At 48.0% G+C, this 21675-nt stretch overlaps 1 protein-coding gene across 12 annotated transcripts in view; it reads right to left on the reverse strand.

Moving 5' to 3' along the window:
• Window positions 1–859: 859 nt before the first annotated feature.
• The window catches only part of akap13 (A-kinase anchoring protein 13), a 46313-nt gene continuing 25497 nt past the window's right edge, over window positions 860–21675 (reverse strand). For 5 of the 12 annotated variants that reach the window (XM_028956107.1, XM_028956108.1, XM_028956106.1 and 2 more), the window contains 29 exons: window positions 21097–21401; window positions 20487–20534; window positions 20178–20240; window positions 18970–19153; window positions 18799–18895; window positions 17512–17643; window positions 17259–17301; window positions 17055–17148; window positions 14908–15064; window positions 14225–14292; window positions 14038–14092; window positions 13768–13909; window positions 13502–13614; window positions 13192–13338; window positions 12199–12449; window positions 11985–12110; window positions 11562–11679; window positions 10106–10357; window positions 9746–9822; window positions 9192–9373; window positions 9018–9100; window positions 8637–8819; window positions 8297–8446; window positions 8143–8213; window positions 6989–7033; window positions 5911–5961; window positions 5403–5837; window positions 3596–3884; window positions 860–2581 (listed from right to left, as the gene is read on the reverse strand). In XM_028956107.1, the coding sequence (XP_028811940.1) occupies window positions 2523–2581; window positions 3596–3884; window positions 5403–5837; window positions 5911–5961; window positions 6989–7033; window positions 8143–8213; window positions 8297–8446; window positions 8637–8819; window positions 9018–9100; window positions 9192–9373; window positions 9746–9822; window positions 10106–10357; window positions 11562–11679; window positions 11985–12110; window positions 12199–12449; window positions 13192–13338; window positions 13502–13614; window positions 13768–13909; window positions 14038–14092; window positions 14225–14292; window positions 14908–15064; window positions 17055–17148; window positions 17259–17301; window positions 17512–17643; window positions 18799–18895; window positions 18970–19153; window positions 20178–20240; window positions 20487–20534; window positions 21097–21401 (4020 nt within the window). In that variant the 3' untranslated portion in view covers window positions 860–2522. The remainder of the gene's footprint in view (window positions 2582–3595; window positions 3885–5402; window positions 5838–5910; window positions 5962–6988; window positions 7034–8142; window positions 8214–8296; window positions 8447–8636; window positions 8820–9017; window positions 9101–9191; window positions 9374–9745; window positions 9823–10105; window positions 10358–11561; window positions 11680–11984; window positions 12111–12198; window positions 12450–13191; window positions 13339–13501; window positions 13615–13767; window positions 13910–14037; window positions 14093–14224; window positions 14293–14907; window positions 15065–17054; window positions 17149–17258; window positions 17302–17511; window positions 17644–18798; window positions 18896–18969; window positions 19154–20177; window positions 20241–20486; window positions 20535–21096; window positions 21402–21675) is intronic. The other 7 variants (XM_028956110.1, XM_028956112.1, XM_028956111.1 and 4 more) reach the window with 7 other exon arrangements.

Genomic DNA, 21675 nt, shown 5'->3' on the forward strand with positions numbered 1-21675 from the left:
CTTGGTCGACTCATTTTAGTCTAGTCAAGCTTCAGCATTTTAGTCTTTAGACTATTTTAACTGATGAAAATTTTAGTCAACAAGAACCGATGTCATTTTAGTCTAGTTTTAGTCAATGAAAATGATATTTTAGTCGCTTTTTTTAGCAATGCAGTCAATATAGTACAACACACACATTGTTTTCTTTTCTACTTCATTTCAAGAAAGTGTACTTTTGCATTTTCTCCCAGCCATCTGCTGACCCATCACAAGTACCCTGAAATCAAATTAATTCAATGGTTGCATATTGTGAAAGTGACGAATGGGAGATAAAGGAAACTGCAATATAATAACGCGATTAAACGTCTTGTCTTGTCGACAGCAAGATATATATTGGGGCAGTGGTGGCCTAGCGGCTTAAGGAAGCGGCCCCGTAATCAGAAGGTGGCCGGTTCGAATCCCATTCCGCGAAGGTGCCACTGAGGAAAACGCACTGCTCCCTGGGCACCTGTCATGGCTGCCCACTGCTCACTCAGGGTGATGGGTTAAATGGACAAATTTCACTGTGTGCACTGTGTGCTGTGAATCACATTGTGTTAACTATATTTAATATTTTTGTCAACAATATTACATGATAGATTTTGCTATAGACATCATTACATCCAGCATTTCCGTTTCATTTGGTGTCATCTTCGTCACCAGATATTTTGTCATAGATTTCGTTGACCCTACACTAAATGTTTTCGCCAAAGCATGAACATAAAAAATAAAAAGAGGTATAATTAAATAATACACATTAATAAACTGTACTGGGCACTGTTTCAAGTCCTGAAACAGTCTAGTAACAAAATTAATTAATTAATTAATTTTGCACAAACTGTTATCATTTATTTTTTTTTAATGAGGACAAAACATCTTTACACTTTACAGCTCCAAACATAAGGACCAAAGATAAATAAAGCCTCATTACAAAATATCGAAACAAGGACACAGATCCACAAAACAGGAAAAAAAAAAAAAAACACCACACTTTTACATTTTATATATATTTTTACACAGGTAATATGTACACAACACATTTAATTTTGCTCTTTTGTACACAATTCAACAAGAAATTGTACCTTTTTTTGTAGTAAATACAAACAGTTCGTTGCTGGAAACGCAGAGGTACAGAGTAAATCTAAAGACCTCCTGAGAACATGGTGGATGGGTTCTACTGCCCTCCATCACCGGGTTAAGGCTGCACGCAATCCCCCCCTGACGCTGCACTCCAGAGCAAACAGGATGATGTTTGTGACGAAGGGGTATTAGGCCTAATCTGGCCTGTGCTAATTAAGGCCATATTAAAGTTATCTTTTCGCGACTGATCTGCCCTTTTCTTTACGAGACAACAGGATGGAGGAGCAGAGCCGCCGTGGTGCAATTATTTCCATCCTGACGTAACGCCTCTGAAACGATAACATGAGCACTACAGAAAGGACAGAGACTCGGCAACAAAAGAAAAGAAAAGAACAAAACGTCAAATACTGGGATCCGCACCGCCCTCTAGTGGGTCGAATCAAGCTGAACAAATCTGAGGGCCGCAGGCCAGATGGATCGCCGAGCTTTTATGGTACAAGGCGGGGCGGCGCCTTACTCAGTGGACTGACTTGAGAGCTTCTGCTGAAAGGTGTGTTGGTGGTCTGAGTGAGGTGGATACCTGTCCTGCAGGTAAAGCTGGATATACAGTTATACATCATCTGTCCTAATGGTGGCTATTGGGGAAGCAGGAGCCAGATCCCAGCATGCACTGGGCCTAAGCAACACATAGACATGCCCTCCCCGTGTCTACAAATTATGATTTGGCTCATGATTAATATCAATTAACAGTAAAGTTGCTATATATAAAAAAGTGCCCTGTCTTGAGATCTTTCAATAGGTACAAACATGGAGGAGGGCTGGTCCTGGACAGAAATGGACTTCGTTATCAGGTACAAGCAAAAGGGAAAGAAGGAACTATACATATAACAACATTAAAATGTATTAAAGTGCTCCTTGGCATGAAACCACAAATAAAAAATAATTCCATCGTGAAAGGGGGTTAAAAATGACTTTTTTTAAAACCAATCTGTCTGATCATCTTATCTAAATATACTCTGGTAGTATAAAACCAGCCTCCTGTGGCCGTGCGCGGGCATTATAAAAATAAAGCAGAACTGTGCTGCAGTAGTGAAAATAGTCTGGATATTTTTATAGCTACATCTGAATGCACCCATTACAACATGCGGTGAACTGCCTCTACATATGGAGCTCGTGAGTAACGTAACGCGGAGAAACAGACAATGCCCAGCCAGTTCCGTGTGTGGCACAGCAAACGCTTAAACTGGCCACTTTATTAGGCATTTTTCAAAAGGGGAACGTGGAACCGATTTTCCTCTGACGTTCTGCATTAAACGGGATAAAAGCAGGGCTTTTAGAGACTCTGGAGGAGGAGGAGGAGGATGAAGATCCTTCCCCTCGGTTGTTTGAATGTCCACATCGTTGACAGAAAAGCAGGGAGTGGTTCAGCAGTAGAAAATTTCCCCGTCAGTCGACGGCTCCGTCAGGGGCAGCAGCTGGGACTCTGCAAGAACAAGAAATGTTGCTTTATTCTTCGTTACGAGAAATGTTCCTTTATCGTAAAACATATGCGTTTTAAATCTAGCTTATTAACCGAATTATAGGCAATCCTATTTATTCAGATGTTCTACACAACAAAAAGCAATGACATGGAATCGATAAGCTTCTACACACGCAGTCACTATCCTGAGCCGCTTAGTCCTGTTACTCGGAGTTCATCCTGGGGACAAACTCTAGGCGGGGCGCCTGCACACCACAGGTCAAACCGACCCACACACACACCAGTCCCAATCACACTCACACATTCGGTCAATTTACAGTCGCCAATCCACTAGTGTACGTGCCTTTCGAAGGTGGGAGGAAACCGGAGAACCCACGGCAACACGGGGAGACGATGTGTAAAGTACACAGTGAAAATAGTTACATTTACAGCATTTATCCAGAGCGATTTACAATCAGTAGTTACAGGGACAGTCCCCCCCCGGAGACACTCAGGGTTAAGTGTCTTGCTCAGGGACACGATGATAGTAAGTGGGGGTTTGAACCTGGGACTTCTGGTTCATAGGCGAGTGTGTTACCCACTAGGCTACTACCACCCCTAGTTCAACATCGAAATGCTTGTGCGTTACAACAAACGCGCTTTGTTCAGTCGTCTTGAACATGTGGATTATTTTCGTATCAACTTGCACATTTACAAATTCTCTCCATTCCTAGAGCTGTACGACCATCTGTATTGTTCTTACGGGCTACACTTACGCAAACATCAAGCACAATATTCAAACTTAATTATCTTACATGAGCAGATGGGTCATTACTGTGGGAAATAAATGATTATGGCCATTTTAAGAACATGCATATAAGATTGTACGGTTTTTGGATTAGTCAGGATTGTGTTCGGTTCTGATTCATCAGAAAGACATGAGCAGGTAAAACACCATAATAATAAAAGGCATGAAAGCCCGGACCTACTCGCTCATACCAGATCTGGGTAGCCGGATGCCCTAAGGAGACACCCTACCTGCGGGAGTCTTGCTCTTCTTCTTCTTCTTGTCCTTCTTGTCTTTGCTCTTGGCCAGCTGCAGCAGCCTGCTGGGGATCTGGTTCTGCCCGTCTCCGCTCGGCCCCTGGTTCTTCAGGCTGAAGGGGTTCAGGTTCCGGCCCTTGGTCTTGGAGTCCATCCTGCCCAGGGAGTTCCTCCTGGGGGCGGTGGAGGGCTCGCCCTCGCCGGGCTCTCGTTCCAGGGAGCTGCCGCTCTGGAGGTGCAGCGAGTCGTCGGACGTGCTGGACGGCGTCCGCTGCACGCGCTTCTGCACAGAACACGCGAACAACGGCGCTCTTTAACGTTCACCACCCCAAAATCCCTTCAGATTGATTCCGGTGATCCAATTACTGTGAAATTTGAATTACTTGCATGCCGTTTAATGTGACTACGGGGCCAAAATAGCTTCAAATGATCAGAACATTTCAGACGGGAAATTTTGATATTGCTCAACCTTTCAAAATCAAACTTTGAGTCAAATTGAGCTGAATTAGATGAGTGCGAGATCATCAAAACCGGTAAAAGCGGTGCAACGGCGTACATGCACTGATAAAAAAAAAATCCAGCTGAGTCACAAAGCCGAAATGCCTCATGGCTCATTACACCGGACGCCTTTGGTTGGAATGAAGCACCCGCACTCGACGGCGCGGTGCGAAACCGCTTACCGCCGGCCAGCAGAACCAACAGAGGCGCCCTGATTAATGCGGTATTGATCTGTTAACCGAGCTGCGGTCCCCCGGTTCGCCGTCTCCCCTGCCTGAGCACGCTGATGGAACTGCTCCTCCACAAGTGTGTAAAAGCAGAGCGACGCGGTGGCACCGGGAGAGATAAGTGATCTCAAGCTCTCGACGTCTTAATATTTTCCCGCCGCTCCATCGCAGCTTAACACCACGTTGCTAACCTGGATCATTAAGCGGCAACGTTTCCCAACTGGTGCTGGCGAGCTAGTCGATAATGTAAGGGGAAAGGCATTAATAGATTTTCAGTAACAGATAAAACGGGGGACTATTTAGAGCCTTGCCCACCAAAACATTAACATGGCCCTACATCACGATAGGTCATGCTTGCTCACTAGCCAACAATACCCATGCTTAGCACGGAGTGCTGCGCTTCGCACCAGTTTGAAAATAGTGGCCGAAAAATAGGTGGCTACTCTGTTGGGCTTCACAATATTATGGGTCATGCACAATGTCCTTTGTCCTGTCTCGTGTCTTTTTGCACACTGTGAATCAATCTCGTCTCTTTGTGTACTTGTATATGGTGGGATGAAAATTAAAAAGTTGACTTTGAGGAATATCACTTCTTATTAAATATTTTCGCCAACCGCAACTTTTACTGTGTAGAATCACAGAGGCCTTGTACATGGTACAGCGTTTATAATCCATATCGGGAGCGACCGGGACGGTCCCCCTAGAGACATTCAGGGTCAAGTGTCTTGCTCAGGGGTTGGGTGTCCCTGCTTAAGTGGGGTTTTGAACCTGTGTTGACCTCTGGATTACAGGCGAGTGTGTTAAACACTAGGCAACGTCCACTACCTGTGATGAGCCGGAAAAATGGCCACTTGAACAGTTTACGTTACATTGCGATACGTTCGTTTGGCAGATGAGGGCTAGTAATTAAGCTTAGGGGCAATAGTGAGAAGATCAAATATGCTCAAAAAATTGAAGTGTGTGAATTTTTGAATAAGGTAACACATAGCAATGAGTGTAGAAAGTGGTAGAAGTGGAGAAGGTGCGCAGCAACGTTCTCCACGAGGCCCTGCGATGCAGTCTGAGGCGGTCCTCACCTCCGGCTGGAGCTGCTCCATCCGGTCCACCTCCCGGTGCAGCTGCTCTCGGTCCCGGTCCAGCCTGCGCTGGGCGTCCCTGAGCCGCTCCAGGTCTCTCTGGTAGTCCTCCTTCCGCCGCTGCAGCTCCTGGCGCGCCTGCGCCAGCTCGCTCCGCTTCCGCTGCGTCTCCTCCTCCTGCTGGTGGAGCAGGACCTCGCGGCCGGTGAACTCCTGCTCCCGCGCCTCCCAGTCGTGCTCCCGGCGCCGCCGCTGCTCGGCGTAGGCGGCCTGCTGCTGGTGGAGGGAGGCCAGCTCCTGCCGCTGCTTCTCCATGCTGCGCTGCTTCTCCTGCTCGATCAGGGAGTTGGGGCGCGAGGACGGGCGCGAGGCCTGCCGATCGGTCAGGGCCTGCCGCTGGTTCTCGATCACCGTGTCCTGCTGCACCACCACAGCCTGGAGACGTTCAGACAGTTTTTACATACTTCTTCTCAAGTTCCTGAAACCCCAGAACTCAACTCAGACTGACCTGCAGAGATGCCAGGAGGTCATGGAGGTTGGTTACACTCTGGAGAATGTGCTGGATGACAGAAGAAAAGGAAGAAGAATTTACTGGGAGTTCAACGCTGAAATTAAAACTCCAAAAATTTTCCAAAAAATCATCAGAACGCCACATAGATGGACAGAACTTTAATCATTTTCCAGAGTCTTCTGAAAATCGACCTATTCGACCTAACTTATGTAAAGGTTCCTCGACTGAATCAAACACCTTAAGGACCCTTAAGACATTTAAAAAGATATGGGGTCCTTTCCTTGATCTGGTTAAGAATAAGAATTTCCCTTCTGGTCCTGGGTGATACAGTCCGCATCTCGGTGGAGCTCTGCAGAAGTGGTTTTAAATGTATTTACTTATTTATTTATTTTTGTATAGGTTGATGTTGGGGGTGGATTGTAGGCTGCTTTTTTTTTTCTTTTGGTTTGTTTTGTGTTTTTTTTTTTTCTCCCCTCTTTTTTATTTTTATTTATTTATTTTTTTTGGGTATATCTGAATGTGTATGTATGTATCAATATATATATTTTTTTTATTATTATTATCCTTTTTCTTCTGTTTGGTTGTTTAGGTTTGAGAGTTTGAGCTGTTTTATTTTGTAACCTTTTGAGAATATTGCTATTGCCTATGCTCTAATTCTAATAAAAAAAAAAAAAAAAAAAAAAAAAACACCTTAAGGACACCTGCTCTTGACCATTTTTACTTAAATATCAAATTCAAAATGATCCAATCCGGCAACAGTGCAGCCTAAATCCAGGTCAGTGATGTTTGTGGTTCTGTCCCTTTCCTGTTGGATATAATGCATTTACGTGCATTGAAGATGCTGAAGATGCATTGTCTATAAATGTAATGATCAGCTTCATGATCCTGTTGATGTATTAAGCCTCGCTCTGGACCAAAGGATGAAAAGAGACAATTCTTCAACGTGAAACTGACTCTTTAGGTATGATAAAATATGACTTTCACACATTCATCTGCGAATAATTGTGATGTACAACCAATGGAATCTCTGGCCATCCTTATAGTGTGTGTGTGTTCAATAATCCTCTGCTCTCACCTCACTGTTCCTCCTGAGTAAGAGCAGCAGGCTGTTGTTGCCGCCCTGTAAAAAGTAGAAAGCGTGTCAGGACCTGAATCTCAGCGCACCTGAAGCAGCGCAGGCCCTCGCCCCGACCCCACAGTCTATTCGCCCCCCCCGGTGGCGCCAGGCGCGCACCCCCCCCCACCCCCCACTGTAACCAACGCTCCAATCCTCCTGCTGAGCCACAGGGTTTATCTGAGGGAGCGGCTCTGAAAACACCAACACCCTTAATGCCCCCATCCGCGCGGATCGGCCCGGACCGATCGTGAGGACTCCGGGGGCCTGAGGAAGATCACCAACGGATGTTCTGTAGGGATGGCTCCTCTGACAAATAACACGGAAGACGAAGCATTGCTTCTGAAAATCATGAAGACGAACAGAAACAGGACGTGGCTTTCAGAGGAAGAACTAACGTTTTGTTGGTGGGCCGGCCAGTGGCATAGGTGATACAAGCAAATGCAAAGGGTGGCATCAATCAAGGGGGAGCCCCAAACAGAGGAAAAAAAAAAAAAAAAAAGTATAACATTCCACTATTATTAAAACTAGTTGATATTAATGTGTCTCAATATGGAAAATAAAAAACAAAGCCACAAGAATTGACCTGCTTAGTTAATCCTATTAGGGGTGGTAGAAGCCTAGTGGGTAATACTGTGAACCAGAAGACCCAGGATCAAATCCCACTTACTACCATTGTGTCCCTGAGCAAGACACTTAACCCTGAGTGTCTCCAGGGGGGGACTGTCCCTGTAACTACTGACTGTAAGTCGTTCTGGATAAGGGTGTCTGATAAATGCTGTAAATGTAATGTAAATATTAAGCAGTAGTAATAATAATAACAATAATAAATAATTTGCGCCTCGGGGTGCAAAGGGGCACCACCTAAAATCTAGGGGTTCTAAATTTGTTAGGGCCAGGACTATGTGTAATTATTTCTGACACCCAAAAGGAGAACTTTGAGATTCTGAAATTATGAAGGGGAAAAAAAAAAAATTATAATAGTAATAATTAAGGGGAGGAGCCTGTTTGCATGATTGACAGCGCTCACACACCCTACTTTCTCATGCTGGACTATTTAAACCCCATCCTGTCAATACGTTACACGCTCGGCATCCCTCTCCTACTGCCCTCACCTTCTTCAGAACGCTGTCCGACTCGGTCCGTCGGAGATCTGCTGCGTCCTCGCCCTCCTCCTTACCTCCGTCTGAGGAGAAAGCAGCCAGAGACGTTCGCGCGGGCTCACCTCCTCCAAGAGTGAAGGCGGCGCTTGAGAAGACGGTTTCTTACGTTTGGAGATCTGGTGGCTGTCGAATCCTCCGAAGGTCTCCGCCCTGCGCGGCAGACTGACCGGCCCGACGCCGCCCATCATCTCCTGGGCCACCTGCTGGCCCACAGCTGCCCCCAGACTGCCGTTCACCAGCATCTGCAACATCTCCACTGTAACAAAGCAAGACACAGGAGACGACGGTCGCTAACCTCATTACGCTAACTCGCTTAGCCGCGGGGCCGGTGGGGACATTAGCTTGGGAAATGAGCTTTTAAAGAGCCCGGGGTGAAGAATGTCTTTTTGCCATGATTCTCAACGTCAAGGAAAGAAAGAAAGAAAGAAAGTAAAAGAGCCTCTGACCCTCCTTCATAGCATCCTTCATGAGCGGCTCCCCTTTAGGCACATCGCTGCTGGAGGCGCGGAACATCATCTTGACAGCAGGGCTTCCGTCGCCCGCAGAGCTGCAATCACACATGTCATGGAAGAGCTTCATCTTCTCCTGCAGCAGGGCCATTATCTCCTCATCCTTCTTCTGAAGCATGTCTGACGCCAGAGAGAGAGAGAGAGAGAGAGTGTTATTATTATTATTCAGTTCCGTTTGATCCTTGCTACTTTTATTACATATTTAACCTTCCATTCAGATAATAATAAGGCCCTTTTTGAAGATAATAGAGTCTTTTGAAATGGAAAAACTCAGTTTGGCTGAGTTCGTTTTTTTTTCCTCCTCCGTGGGCAGCATACCTCGTATCTCCTTGGCTTTGCTCTCCATCAGCCGCCTGTCCTCCTCCGTCTCGCTGGGGATCCCTTCATCCTCGTCCTTCTCTCTGTGAGGCAGACCCAAGCCCAGCGGTCAGAAAAGCTCTCAGCATCACCGGGAATGCAGGAGAGCAGCTTATTCCCGTCTCCGCTACTCACATGGACTGCATGGCGTCCTGAAGGAGCTGCATCCAGGCGTTGCGCTCCTCCCGGGAAGCCGTGTGCACCTCCACCATCTCCGGCTTGTCCGTGCCGGCTGTGATCAGGAACAGAGCCTTCTCCTCGTTGGCCACCTCGCGCACGATCAGCTTCTGCAGGGAGATGACGGTGGCGCGCTGGTCCTGATGAGAGAGGAAGGGGAGGGGAGTGAGTGGAAGGAGGGGAACCCACGTGCTCAGAACCGGGAGTATTCTGGAGCATCGGTGAAGTTCTGGGCAATTTAGCACGAAGAAAGAAGCGAAAAAGCCCGTTGTGGGGCGGCAGCAGCAGCAGCAGGAAGCTGCGTAATTGGTGAAGAACGGGCCAGCGCCAGGATCCCTGCTGGAGGCCGGAGCCTCGGAGCCGCCGGCAGGCAGGCAGAGCAGGGTTGCGCGGCGGGGGCCGTGCAGCACCACAGCCGCGTGTCGGCGGGGGGGGGGGGGGGTGGTTAGGAAAATCTTAGCAGAGGCACGGAACGGAGCGGGAAAAGGCAGTTCGGCTAATCGGCAACATACCAGGGAGGCGAACACGTATTTCTGGTCCTTCTCCTGAAGGAACACCAGAACGTCGGAGAGCAGCAGAGCCTGCACATCTGCAGGACCAAAAAAAAAAAAAAAAAAAAAAAACGAGCGGTTACGTAAACGCCAATAAAACTGGTCAGACCTTCAAGTTGTAAGCAGATGTCTACGCTTGCATGACTACATGTGGAACAAACCTTTTCGTTTTAACGAAAGACAACCGTGCCTGCACATGCCCCGAAGTAAGCTCTAAAACAATTAAAAAGACTAAAACGTTTCGACTTTTTCCTGGTCTGCGGACCTGGGCCGCGGCGTGAAGCGTTTGATTTGTGTCGATGTTCTGCATGCAGGCCTCACCCTTAAACCTCCCCGCGCTGTTCTTAAGCTGCAGCGGCCCGTCGCGCAGCAGCTTGCGCCCGCGCACCAGGTCCTCGCGCGCGAACATCTGCCCGCTCCTCATCCTCATGATGGACCTGCTGTCCATCCGGCCGTGGATGTCCTTCAGCCGCCGCTTCTTCTCGTGCTCGCTCACCTTGCCGTCCACCACGGCGATCACCTCCTTCACCAGGCGCAGCGAGTCGCTCAGGTACGGGTGGTCTTCCTCTTTATCTGCGCACGCACATGAATACATACATATATATAACATGCACACGCAGTCATACAATTAGAAGAAGAAGAAGTGATTGTCATTGTGAAACACTGCAGCACGGCACACGGTGACACACCGAAATGTGTCCTCTGCTTTTAACCATCACCCTTGGTAAGCAGTGGGCAGCCATGACAGGCGCCCGGGGAGCAGTGTGTGGGGACGGTGCTTTGCTCGGTGGCACCTTGGCGGACCAGGATTCGAACCGGCAACCTTCTGATTACGGGGCCGCTTCCTTAACAATTCAAACATTTACGACTAAATATGTTAGTCGTAAATTTAAATACCAAGAACCTTTGTGACGTTTACAATGAAGTGGAAAAGAAAACGGAGTGGAACAAATCAGGGCGTCGTCCGTGTCTGGTATGGACATGGAGTATCCTTGAGTACATATGGAAACAATAATATAATAATATGATATCGCCTAACAATTCATCTATGCACACAAACACACTTACTACACTGCACATAACTGAATCGAACCCAGAACACACACACACACACACACACCCCACAATACACTATAAAGCACACAACTGCACGAATTACGATTGCTGTACACACACACACACACACACACACACACACACAAGTGTACTACTGCGGACCCATAAAAACACAATAGAATTTACATTTTAACAATCACAACCAGTGAACGCGCAGACACACTTACGTAAAGTGCACCCGTAAACACGACATCAGCACCAGTACACACAAGCGTCCAGCGATCAGAAACTCTGATAATGCTGCCGAGACATCAGGGCGTGGCCCTCGCCCCAAACATTACACCGCTGTGGTTTGCATGTGATTTGCACCGAGGTCAGTCGGGTCAGTCAGGTCCCTCACGTGGACGACAGCGGCCAGGTTCTGCACCTCCAGACGCTTTACACTACAGAGCTACTGGCTCTTCATCTGGTAGGGGCAGCGGTGGCCCAGCGGGTAAGAAAGCGGACTCGTAACCGGAAGGTTGAGGCTTTGAATCCCAAACCGTCAAGGTGCCACTGGGGTCCCCTTGATCAAGGTGCCGTCCCCACACACTGCTCCGCCTTTCATGGCCAACCACTGATCACTAAGGGTGATGGGTTAAATGTTGTGTCACCGTGTGCTGTGCTGTGACAAAAAACATTGACACAGATGAAGCAGATGTTGGACTGAGGTTCTGCTCACCTCCAGTGTGGCGGAGGATCCTTTGCAGCAGCACCGGGTACTTAGTTATTCTCTGGGTCACCAGCAGGATGCAGTCTGGGATGCCCATCCTTCGCACCACGCTGCTTCCCATTGTTTTCTGAACAACAAAAAAAAAAAAAAAGAAAGAATTGCATTTGTTCAGGAGTCATACATTGTGATGTGGTATCAGACGTTGGACTGAGACCTGGAGAATTTGGAGACCCCAAGTTAACACCTCAACCCTTATTTTTGTGTTCCTTGAACCATTTTCCTTGAACATGCCCAAACATTCCAACATATTCCCTTCCAACTTCAAGGACAAAACCGTGACTTACTGCCCAATAGACCACGCCCACTGCCAGGTGCCATTGTTACGAAACCACAGATGATATTTACTTGTGATGTGATCACCTCACGCCTTACCTTGATGAACACTTGGAAGCGTTTGTCTTTGGCGTGCTGCTCTTTGTACAAGTTGATGGCCTCGGTGTGCCGGCTGCAGAACTTTCCATACACCCTCTTCATGGTGTCTGCGTTGGACCCGGAGAACTGGAGGAAGGTCACAGAGATGTACTGAAAACACGTAGAGGAACGAAGGTGCTACGTTTTTTTCCCCCCATCAGGCGAGTTCCCTCACCTGGTTCACCAGGACGTCTCCGATCCGGCCTATGAGGAAGCTGCCGTCTTTGGTGCTTTGCTGCGCCTCTCTCCTCCTCTCCAGCAGGCAGAACAGGAAGTGCGTGTGCAGCTCCAGCAGGTCCTCCACCACAGGAAACATCCTATCCACCATCGGAGGCTCCAGCTGGGCCTCCTTCAGCAGGCCTTTAACGTACACCTCCGCCATGATCCGTAACGTCCGAACGTGGTGCAGCTCCGTCTGGATGAGCTCTGCATGGGAGCGGTAAAAGCAGCTTTATTTAGAAAGTGCCTTTCAAACATAAAAAATAGTAATAATATAAAAATATACATGATATACAAACATGTTGACTAATAAAAATACTACAATAACAGATGAGATATAAAAAAAAAAGTGAAACAAGGAATTACAAATGAACAAAGATCATTTCTTGTTTCTCACATAGCTGCTTACAATAATCACAACTGAAAATGGCATAAATGGATTTGGTTGGCTGGCGCTTGTTCAATTCAAGTGGTGACAGAGAGCAACTTTATTGCCCAGAGTGAAATTCCACGGCCTTTCAGATTATTTCCCACACTTGTCTCTGTAACAGTTTAAAATATTAAAGCAAGGTAATAGAAGTAGTAATAGAAATTAACTGAGAATCCCTTGAAAAATAAAACCAAGACAAAAAAAACATTTTTCAAAGAGGGAAGTGATGTTTGAGTAAAAACTGCAAAGACGGCGAAGAGAAGGTGTACAGGAAGAAGGTAGAATTCCGAGATTAGAGGGGGAAGTGATGAGGAAAGAGGACAAGAAGAAAAGAAATGACAACACCGTATGAGTCAGGGAGAAATGAAAGAGTCGCATCTCTGAACGATGGGACCAAAAATTGAAAGAAGCTAGAAGTTCTTAAAGGTTCTGGGTGACATCAGCAAGACATATCAGGCAGGGCATTTTCACAAAAACCAACCAGCATCAAATCATAAATCAATCAATCGATCATCGCACCGTAGATGACGTCCTGCCGTTGGATCACTTCCTTCTTGAGCCGTTTCAGGAATTTCTCATCCACGGTGACACTCCAGGCGTCCGCCTCAAGCTCTTTCGCATCTGCCTCAAACTCTCCCATGAACAGGCTGTCAATCATCTCAGTCCCTTGAAGAAACAGTGAGGGATGGTTACGAACCCATTACGGCATGAAAAAAAATTTTTTGTTCAAATGAAATACTACAACATCAGAAGAAGATGGAACGTGGCCACGCCAGCCGTAGCGCTGACACGGTTCGTGTAAACCCGAGGGCTCCTTCCGTCAGCTCACCTTCGTCTATCAGAGACTCGGTGGACTCATTAACCTTGCTGGGCTTGTTGAGGGAGTCTGTGGACTGGGACAGGTACCTCAGGCCTTTCAGGGAGATGTCATCAAACACCGGCCTGTGTGGAGGGGGGACAACATCAGCGTGAAGATGCTAATAATGTGACTCGTTTAATGCTGCTTTTCGAACCAAAGTCTGGCTCCTTTGAATGCTCTAGCGGTCATAGAGAACATACGCATTTGAATGTATTAAGGCTTTGCGTGGAACTCACCCTGCAATGTTACTGATGGAGATGCTCTTGGACAGGTTGGTGCTGTTGAAGGGCATGAGGGTGTGTCTCCGTGGGGGCAGCATCAGGGAGCTGTCTTCCGGGGCAAATATGGCCGACCTCGGCCTCTCCCGTGTCCCCAAGGCTACACACACACACACACACACACGTTTACACACACGGGCACAAATGCAGAGTCAACGCTGAGCGCAAAGTATTTACACAGTGGAACTTCATTCTACTTCAAAATGTGTGCATGGTGAGGAGACGTACTTTTGGATCTAAGCGTGACAGACGGCATGATGGCGGAGTCGGGGACGGAGGTCTGCTGTTTATGCAGGAGGAGTAAAAAAAGGAAGAAGCGCGTCAGGCAACGAGGCTCTCGGGACTTTTGCTGGTATTTTTTTCTTTCTTTCGAAATGATCTAGTTTTGTTACCATTTTTTAAAAAAAAGAATTACCTTCATTTTTACCTTGGCACAAAGAGGGAGGTTTTCCCTGCAGCCCTTGTGAACACAAACATTGCAGTCTGAAACAGAGAGAGGCAATCCAGGTAAGACTCATCAGACAGACACGTCCCACCTGCAGGAAACATCTAGAATTAACCACCGCTCGTGGTCACGTAGGGAGTTTGGAGGGGGAAGGGTGGAGATGCTACACCTGGGCGTGTCACGTTTTAGCAAGCAGGGCGTGTGAGAGCCGTTTAATCATGCCTACAGGCTCCTCCCGGTGACATCAGAGTGTGGAGGCAGCAGCTGGACAACATGATGCAAATGGACAGGAAGCTCCAACAAGCACCGCGAGGCGGCGAGGCGGCGGACAGACGGCCGGCCCCGCCGAGCTGGCCGACTAAGGGGAAGTAGGGCGCAACGCTTTCCTCTTCTGGCTGTTGCACACACATTGTGAAACGGCCAACATCCTCCCGGGGCCCAACACTTAGCTGCTTGTTAACTGCCGTGCACATTTCATTGGGTTTTTTTTGGCATTTAGACGTGCGCTTGGCACGAGGCGAACCCCCCGACAAGGCCAGGATGCGCCCGTTTACGGCCGGCGAATCGATAAATCGACATTTCACCGCTGCGCAGCGCGCTCTGCACGCAGAAAGAGTGGCACTTCTTATCTGGCTCAGCGGGTGGAGACTTACTGGTGCAGAGGAAGGCCTCCTTGGTGCTGAGCGCTTTGTGACACTGCGGGCAGAGTGACGGCTGGAGGTAGCAGACGGGGCTGAAGAGGTGGCCGTTCACCGTCCTCCGCTCCTTCTCCCTGGCCTCCTTCTCCTTGCTCCTCTCCTTCTCCTTCTCCTGTGCAGCAGAGCAGCAACCAAAAAGATGGGCCACCGGCAAGACGAATCGCACCACCCAACGTAAATGGCGAAAGGACAGCGATTTAAACCCAGAAACATCATTTCACCCGGGTTCTCCTGACATCTGCTGCAACTTCCCAGTTACAACAATGGCCGAGTAGACGGCTGCGGAACAAACATGTTTAATTTCCTCATCGGTATAACTTTAAATCGAGACACTTACCCTCCTCTCTCCTGCTAATAGAGTGCCGAACATCGATAACAGACATCATAGAACCGCGAAAAAACACGTACAAAGAAAATCCAACTAACTCCACCGGCCCACTCTACCTCCTTCCCCCGGGGAGCCTTCAGCTTCACGTAGCCCTGCACCTCCAACAACTTCCTGCACAGCATCTCGACATGGAGCCCCGTCTGCGCGGCGTCAGATCCCAAGCGGCTTGCCCGCAGGAGAGGGGAAGTGAGAGTCGGAGCAAAGCATGCTGGGAGTTACAGCTCCCTCCCACTGACCAAAAACACGTCTGAGGAACAACGTCGACATGCCCCGTCTGTTTTTCAGGCAGCCTGCAGACGTGAAGACTAATGTAACCCCCCCCCCCCCACACACACACACACACACACACACACACACACTCTGTGACTGTGTTTGTTGGAAATCAAAGATAAATAAAATTCTCTAACTGCAGTACTATGACAGGTTTATGACAGCATGTACACTTCAGTAAGAACAACAGTTCTGAGTTTTAGACTCATTAGTAAAGAATATGACACACACACACACACACACACACACACACATTGACATCTGTGTCATCTTCCTGCTCAACTTCTCATCCAGTTCTTGGAGATAAACAATTACTTCACACCTAAAGCTACGGAGATCCTCAGAGCTTTTTCAAACTTTGCTGTTTCTAACACACACTTGCAATCACAATGTAACACGCGCACAAACGCCGATCAGCCAAAACAGGCAAAGTGGTTGTATTATTCCCACCTTCAACCTACACAGATACTTGTAGGGCATCATTTCAAAGCCAAAAAAGCAAAAACATAATACACAAATGCAAATAAAACAGCAACAGCAGCCAAAAGTGATATGTACAGGTCAACTGAGGGTAAATTATACACATTTTGACAGTAGAAACATCACTGCACTACATAACAAGTCATGTTAACTGCACTTGAGTCCGTCCTGTGCTCCTCCATCACAGTCTGGTATGAAGGAGCCACCGAACCGCACTGGTACAGAAGGCAGAAAAGATCACCCTGCCCTCCAGAACCTCTCACAAACCAGGAAACAGCCAGGGAAGATCATCACAGACCCCTCACATCCTGGACACAAACTGTTTGATGTGCTGCCCTCTGGCAGACGATAAAGAAGCCCGCAGACCAGGACCAGCTAACAGAGTTTTTTTTCACCTTCCTATACAGCTGAACTGTTACCATTTCACTATTGTGCTTTATGGACACCTGTATTATCTCAGCAATTTGTAATCGTTGTATTTTAGTGTATATTGTATATTTCCTTTGCTTTATACCATTGTGCTTGAGAGCCACCACTGGCCAGAATGAAATTCCCTGTATGTGTTCATAGTTGGCCAATAAACGCAATTCAGTATGATTCAGTAGATTTGAAACTGATGTGATGTGTCCTCTGCTTTTAACAATCACCCTTTCTGAGCAGTGGGCAGCCATGAAAGGCGCCCGGGGGGATGGTGCTTTGCTCAGTGGCACCTAGGTGGCGCCTTGGGGATTTGAACAGACAACCTTCCGATTACTGGTCCACTCCCTTATTCGCTAGGCCACCACTGCCCCGAAAGGAACAGTTCGAGGAACGTGTGAGGTTCACGCAATTCAATTCGGCATCTGTGGGGTGCGTTAGGAAAAAAAGTGCAAACCATGGAGGAAATTACAGTGATGCCAGATACCACAGCACACCTTCAGCGGTGTTATGGAGCCTAGGCCTTGTTTTTTTTTTGTGACCTTACCCTGGTCTTCTTGTACATTTTGCTCTTGAGGTAACTGAAGGTGCGGCTGACTTTTGTTCCACCCTTCCCTTCCAGGGGCTCCTCCTCTGTAATTCTGGGCGATGAGAGAGAGAGAGAGAGAGAGAGAGAGAGAGAGCAGAGAAGGTTCAGAACCGCAAAGTCCCAGATAAACGTCTCAGATGCCAAATCAACGGTTAGCCTCACCTGTAGCCCAGTGAGGCAGACGTGCTGGAGAACGAGCTTAAACCTGCACAGAGACACGGCCAATCATCATCCAGCAACACTCTTATTAACAAGACCACCCCAAGCACCACATAGGCGGTGCCAGTCACCGTTTGCCACATGTACACACTATTCTCCTTAAATAAAAAATAAAATACATTTGGACCCGCTCTTCGTTTTATAGCCAAGTGTGTGTGCGTTTGTGTTTCTTGGTTCTCTATCGTACATTACTCACTTAAGCGGTCGTCGTCATCATCATCATCACTGGATGACGAGGGGTAAGAAAAGACGGTTTTAGGTTTGGAAAGCAACGGAGAGAGGTTGAAGGCGAAGGAAATTCGTCTCTTTTGGCGAACGCGTCCTACAGCTGCCATTCCGGTGGGCATAAAGAGACCAAGAGCACGTTTGAGTTAGATAAGAGACGGACCGAGGGATCTTGAACTCGGACACACATGGGCGGGGAAGCTCGTGTCTCTCACAGGCGAGGTGGTGGGAAGAGGAACAAATAAACCTGGATTCACGTTGCGGAACAGCGGCTGAGCCCACGGTTCCATAAATCAGGATTTCATGGAGAGTTGTGGCCATTAATGTGCTTCCATAAAGTGAATCCAGTCTGGGAGAATTATGTCTATAGCATTAAGCCAATAAGTGTCGGGTTTAACAGCAATAGCCTAAATCTGATTATTTGTGATGCAAAAAAAAAACTGCAATAAGGTACAAATACAGATAGAAAACAGACCTATTGAGCACTATAATAATATCAAATTGAGCAAAACTCATCCAGACATTGTTGATGTTGTAAATGACTCTGGCGGCTGGAAATGTCTCTTAACGATGGAATATTTGCATTCATACAGAGAGGAACTTTATCAGCAACAATTAAGTCTTAAGTTCCAATGGAATGATGCGGCGTTCATTAACCCTGAAGAAAAAGCTCCGTTCACTTTTAGAAAACCCTTTACAGTTATTTTAGCAGCTCTGAAAACAGTTGCACTGACTGAGCAAGCAATAAAATCAGGCGCCGTGAAGCGGAGCGTGGGTTTGACCAGATCGTTATTTCTAAATTGGTCAGTGAGTTTTTATTTGTGATATTAACTTAAATGTTTTTTTATGGAAGACAAGGACATTTCCAGCACAGTTGTGCATATACAACAGTTTATGAATGTAAGTATGTATTTATAAAGCACAGTTTCACAAACAGAGAGCTGTTTACTTAATTTCTTGGTGAAGTAATAATACAAGAAATATATTATATATAATTTCTTGTATTTTATTGTGTACGTGTGCGTGTATTCAGGTCTGTGCAAAGTATTAAGATATACGTACGGAGATATTTTTTATTGCATCATTACAACAAGGTTTTTCTCCCGTAAACACACTGGGAATAAAATTCAATTCTGATTCTGATCTGGGACAAAACTACCGAACCAACACGTGAACCTTTCACACAACACCATGAAGATGAATGTTGAAGACATATGTGAAGAGGTGTGTCCAGACCTACTGACTGAGGCGGACTCACCGTCGATGTCCTTTCCACTGATGGAGAGCAAGGACACTGATTTGGTGAGTGACAAGGAAGGTGAGGATCGCCTCGTGGGTCGATAGCGCCGTGACTTCTGGGAGAGAAACGGGTTATAAATACACTGGCTGATGGCGGCCGAGATCCAGAGCCGAGGCCCGGCGAACCTACCTGACTGTCCAGGCTGCTGCAGTCCCCGAGGTCCGACTCGTGCTCCTCCTCCGTCAGCGAGACCAGAGAGCCCCGGTCCTCGCTCTCCTGCCGCCCGCCGCCACCGCCCTGCTGGGCCGGAGCGGCCTGCTGCTCCCAGCGTTTGCCGTCCCGCACGTCCACGGCCAGGCCCTCCAGACTGAGGCTGAGGGACAAGAAGACGGGCGCGGGAGAAGGTGAGTTCCACATCAAAAGCGCCAGATCCACAGGGGTGGGAAATAGCGCGGCGCCATGCAGGGGTCAAACGCAGCCGGTGTTAGTGCAGCAGGACAGGCAGCGTGAAGGTTCCACACCCTGCTACAGAGTCCGAGTCCGGCCATGCTGCTGAGCGTCTCAGTCACCGTCTCCGAATAATACTCTTCACATGGCATGGCAACACCAAAAGCGCCCATAAACATGGTCATTAAGAAGACTGATTTGCCATTGCATTAAACACAGGGAGATTTGTTTAAAAAAAAAAAAAAGATAACCAATAATATACATGAAAGGTGAACGGCCAGTTGAACGAGCCTGTTCCACAGAATTCATTATTTTCTATAGGGAAGCTGCAGTGAAGCTGCATTTTGTGCAGCGCAGCGCAGCGCCGCCGCCGCCGCTGGTGCATTGCGGCTAATGAACCAGACGGTGAAGTTGGCGAAAAACATACTAAACCGGGCCGGTTTACTTCATAAATGAACAATGAGCAAAGTTAAAACGAAGTAACGAACAGCGTTCAGCGAGCATTAGCTTCACTGTCACCAGTGTCAAAGCAGAAGTGTGTGTGTGTGTGTGTGTGTGTGTGTGTGTGTGTGTGTGTGTGTGTGTGTGTGTGTGTGTGTTTAAAACACCACTCACCCCCCGTCTGGCCCAGTCACAAATATCACTATATTAGTCATCTTGCAGAAGAGCCGCCATCTGCACTACCTGGCTGACACGAGTGTTTATCTGAGCGGCGTCCAAAAAGCGCCGCCAACAGCAACGATATGACGCTGGCTTCAGAAAAAAAACGGGAAGGTGACCGTCTTTCTGCACTTCCTCTCGCTCTGTCTCTCTCTCACACACACAGACACACACACACACACACACCCAACAAACATCGAAGGAACTCCTATGCCCCGCCCACCCACCGACGTGTTCAAATGGGAATGCAATGCAGGTGAAGGGGCGGCGGCCTGCGGGACGCATGATACCTGAGGTCACTAATTTGGTCCAGAACGGGGCGGAGGGGGACTTCTGAGGGACACCAGCTCAAACTGGCCGGGAGGAAGAGGAGGAGGATGAAGAGGAGGAGACGGGCACAGGGGCGGGCGGATGGTGTTAAAAGGAGAGGACAAACAAAATCAGTGGTTTCAGTGGCAAGACAGCGATGGCAGACGGAGCTCTGAACGCTCCGGGTTTTTACTGTTTTACTCTTCGTGATTTTCTTTGTCCTCCTTTTCAATCCCGCACTCGAAAGAAGAATAAAATCAATAGTAGACAAATGAAATGATTGGTAATACCTTCTCCTATGAAAAGCTGGCCTCCCTTTGCCAAGACTCCGTATTGAACTGAAAATAACGAATGCAGGGTGATGAGTGAGGAGGATGAGAGCGGGCACCGCCAATAACTTTCATGAAGTAAAAAGTTCGACCGTCCACAGACATTTACCAGGGACAGACGGCAACTCTCTACAACAAGCCTCTAATACGTTTTTATCCACGATCTCAGAGAACCGGGCAAAAGAGGGATGCAATAATATGAAGTTTTAAAGGATCTTAGCGTTTTTAATATCAAATGATAATAAAATGTCAACAAGGACACGTTGCACTGAGCTAGTAAATGGCCTCGTCCGCTTGTTTTAAAAAAAAAAAAAAAAAAACACCTGCAGAAAGCGCACAGAAACGCATTTCCACCCTAGAGTGAGAAACACGTCATGGCACTTAACGGGACGATGCCAGACACTCACGTGGCCCTTACTGCCCCAGGACAGGCTCTATGGTTCCTTTTATCCTGCAACACTAGTTCTAGGTAACTTGCCAGGCGTGACCTTCACATCCTAATGCGCTGGAAGACGACCTGGGGTCAACCAGTGCGGATGGCGGCCTCAGGTAAACCAGACGAGGGTCCTACCTGCGCTGGGTCATGGCCGCGTCCCCGCCGGCGTTTTTCCCGGGCCCCCAGCTGTGCCTGCGGAACGGCGAGAGCGAGCGCACGCTGGAGCGGAAGAGCGTGGAGCGGAGCGGCACCTCCGACACGCGGTCCTTGGCCTCCTCCTCCGTCTCGGCCCCGGCGGCCTGCGCAGTGCCGGGGACGGCCGCGTCCTCGGCGCTCTCGGAGGTGGAGGAGCTGGGGTGTCCCAGGCTGGTTGCGTCGTCCGTGGAGGAACAGGAGACCGACACCTCGCTGGTGCTGTCCCCTGTCACCCTTTCATCACCCTAGAAAAATAAATAAATAAATAAATAAATAAACCCCACGCACACAAACGTCGAGTGGGACATACACGGTACGAGACGAGAAGACTTCATAAGCGCTGACAGGACAACACAGAGCACAAAAGACGGAACAGACAAGTCCATACAAGCAGAAGAGTGCAAGACGGAACAGCAGACAAAGCAGCAGAGGCAAATAACAGTACAGTGTTATTTACACACACACACACACACACACACACACACACACACACACACACACATAGAAACTTGGCTGGTG

Source organism: Denticeps clupeoides, chromosome 16, assembly GCF_900700375.1.
Source record: "Denticeps clupeoides chromosome 16, fDenClu1.1, whole genome shotgun sequence".
NCBI lineage: Eukaryota > Metazoa > Chordata > Actinopteri > Clupeiformes > Denticipitidae > Denticeps > Denticeps clupeoides.